Source organism: Austrofundulus limnaeus, unplaced genomic scaffold (assembly GCF_001266775.1).
Source record: "Austrofundulus limnaeus strain Quisiro unplaced genomic scaffold, Austrofundulus_limnaeus-1.0 Scaffold258, whole genome shotgun sequence".
Lineage (NCBI taxonomy): Eukaryota > Metazoa > Chordata > Actinopteri > Cyprinodontiformes > Rivulidae > Austrofundulus > Austrofundulus limnaeus.
In genome coordinates, this window is record NW_013952660.1 from 94,049 (window position 1) to 95,698 (window position 1,650).

A 1,650-nucleotide genomic window follows, 5' to 3' on the forward strand; every position below is an offset into this window, starting at 1 on the left:
TCCTCATGGCTCAGCAGCAGAAGCATAAATATTACTGTTAAAGCTGATGATAAAGCTGAATAAAAATCTAATTTTGATTCTGAAGGTAAATTAAATATCTGACAGTGATCATTACACAGTGTGGCTCTAATTCCTCACTTCACCATCTGTGTCGCTGTTTCACGTCTCCAAAATGAGCGTACGCATGGGTCAGAGCTGGCGTGAGGCACCGCACATTTTCACGTCAAGTTTGGATTTTATAAATCACTACCTTAGCGTAAAAAGTGGCGTACGCAAGTTTCTGGGCTCAAATTGTGCGTACACCAGTTTTATAAATCCGACCCCTGAACATTTTAAACAGCCACAATAGAAGTCTACGTTCAAACTGCAGATCTTAATGCTCAATTCAAATTCTTTGTCCAGATCAGGTTTTTGTGTGGTTATTCACATTATTTAAATGTGACCTTCATCAGTCTTCAGATTGAACCGTTAGTTCTAAAGTGACCTGCAGAAGAAAATGTGTCTTCAGTACTTTTTGTCAGTCTTCACTCCAGTTCTGCCGCATCCACTTACACCTGTTCTCTGTAGTCATTTGGCCCAGATGTCTCCACTTTATTCATCAGCCTTGGTATATTTATCCTCTGGTTTTGCTCTCATTCTGCAGTGTAAACTTTAGCTCAGGTTGTTCCTCTGTGCCTCCACTTCCTTGTTGCTTTTGTTTGTTTGCTCCAGCTTCTTGTGTTAGTCTGTAATTCTGGGTCCTACACCACCAACCCTGACATTCTGCTTTTGCAACATTTTATGTTTTGTTTAGTGATGAAAAGAACTTTTGTTTTGCCCCCTTATTTGATCATTTTTGAAGAACAATCTCCACATGATAACTGCTGCATCTACAATGATACAGAGCTCTAAACATCAGTCAAAGATGTGATTATTTTACTAAACTAACCTTGTGACATAGACATACGCTCCACCCAGCAGCACAGACAGCAGCAGAATGAGGATGACGACGGCCAAGGCTATGTTTCCTCCGTCCAGAGGGGAGCCTGCAGTCGCCTCTGCAACTGGAGCACATTTCACAGGTTAGTCTGGAGGAGTTTTATCCAGAATTTCTAAAAGTTTGATTCAAAGTGTTTTAACAAATAGTGGATGATGCAGGAAACCAAACACAGCTGGAAGAACAACACAAACACATATGGGCACGCAGGTGTTAGCAGATGTCAGCAGAGCAAACAGAACGGTGAAGTGATTTTAGTTTTTCTCATTTCTCATCTTTTCTTTTCTCATTTACTGTATATATAATGTATTAAGGTGTGAAGATACAAGTATTGGTTCAGGCCTCACAAGTCAACATGCGTTTACTGAACACAATCATATGAGGAGCCAAAGAGTGCAACTCTAAGTTCCACCGCACCTTGTAAAAGGTACATACACGTAGGTAAATACTTAGGTAGTGATTGTATGAAAAAAAGTGGATTTAAAATATGTTGGAATTATTCAAAAGCAACAATATACTGTATGTAGCTGGGTCCATGTCCAACTTAAGCACATCATCTGAATTAAACGTACCTGACAGGAAGGAAAAATCAACTAAAATGAAAATTGGACTGCCTGAAGAGTTGTTAAAAATTCCGATTCTCAGACTCACAGGAGTTTATACAACAGCAGATG

The 1,650-nt window shown here is 39.6% G+C and overlaps 1 protein-coding gene across 1 annotated transcript in view; it reads right to left on the reverse strand.

The window, feature by feature from the left end:
• The window catches only part of sez6l (seizure related 6 homolog (mouse)-like), a gene marked incomplete at its 5' end in the record, with an annotated part of 34,563 nt that overhangs the window by 5,313 nt on the left and 27,600 nt on the right, over positions 1–1,650 (reverse strand). The window contains 1 exon segment of the mRNA XM_014020570.1: positions 929–1,043. Coding sequence (XP_013876024.1) covers positions 929–1,043 — 115 coding nt within the window.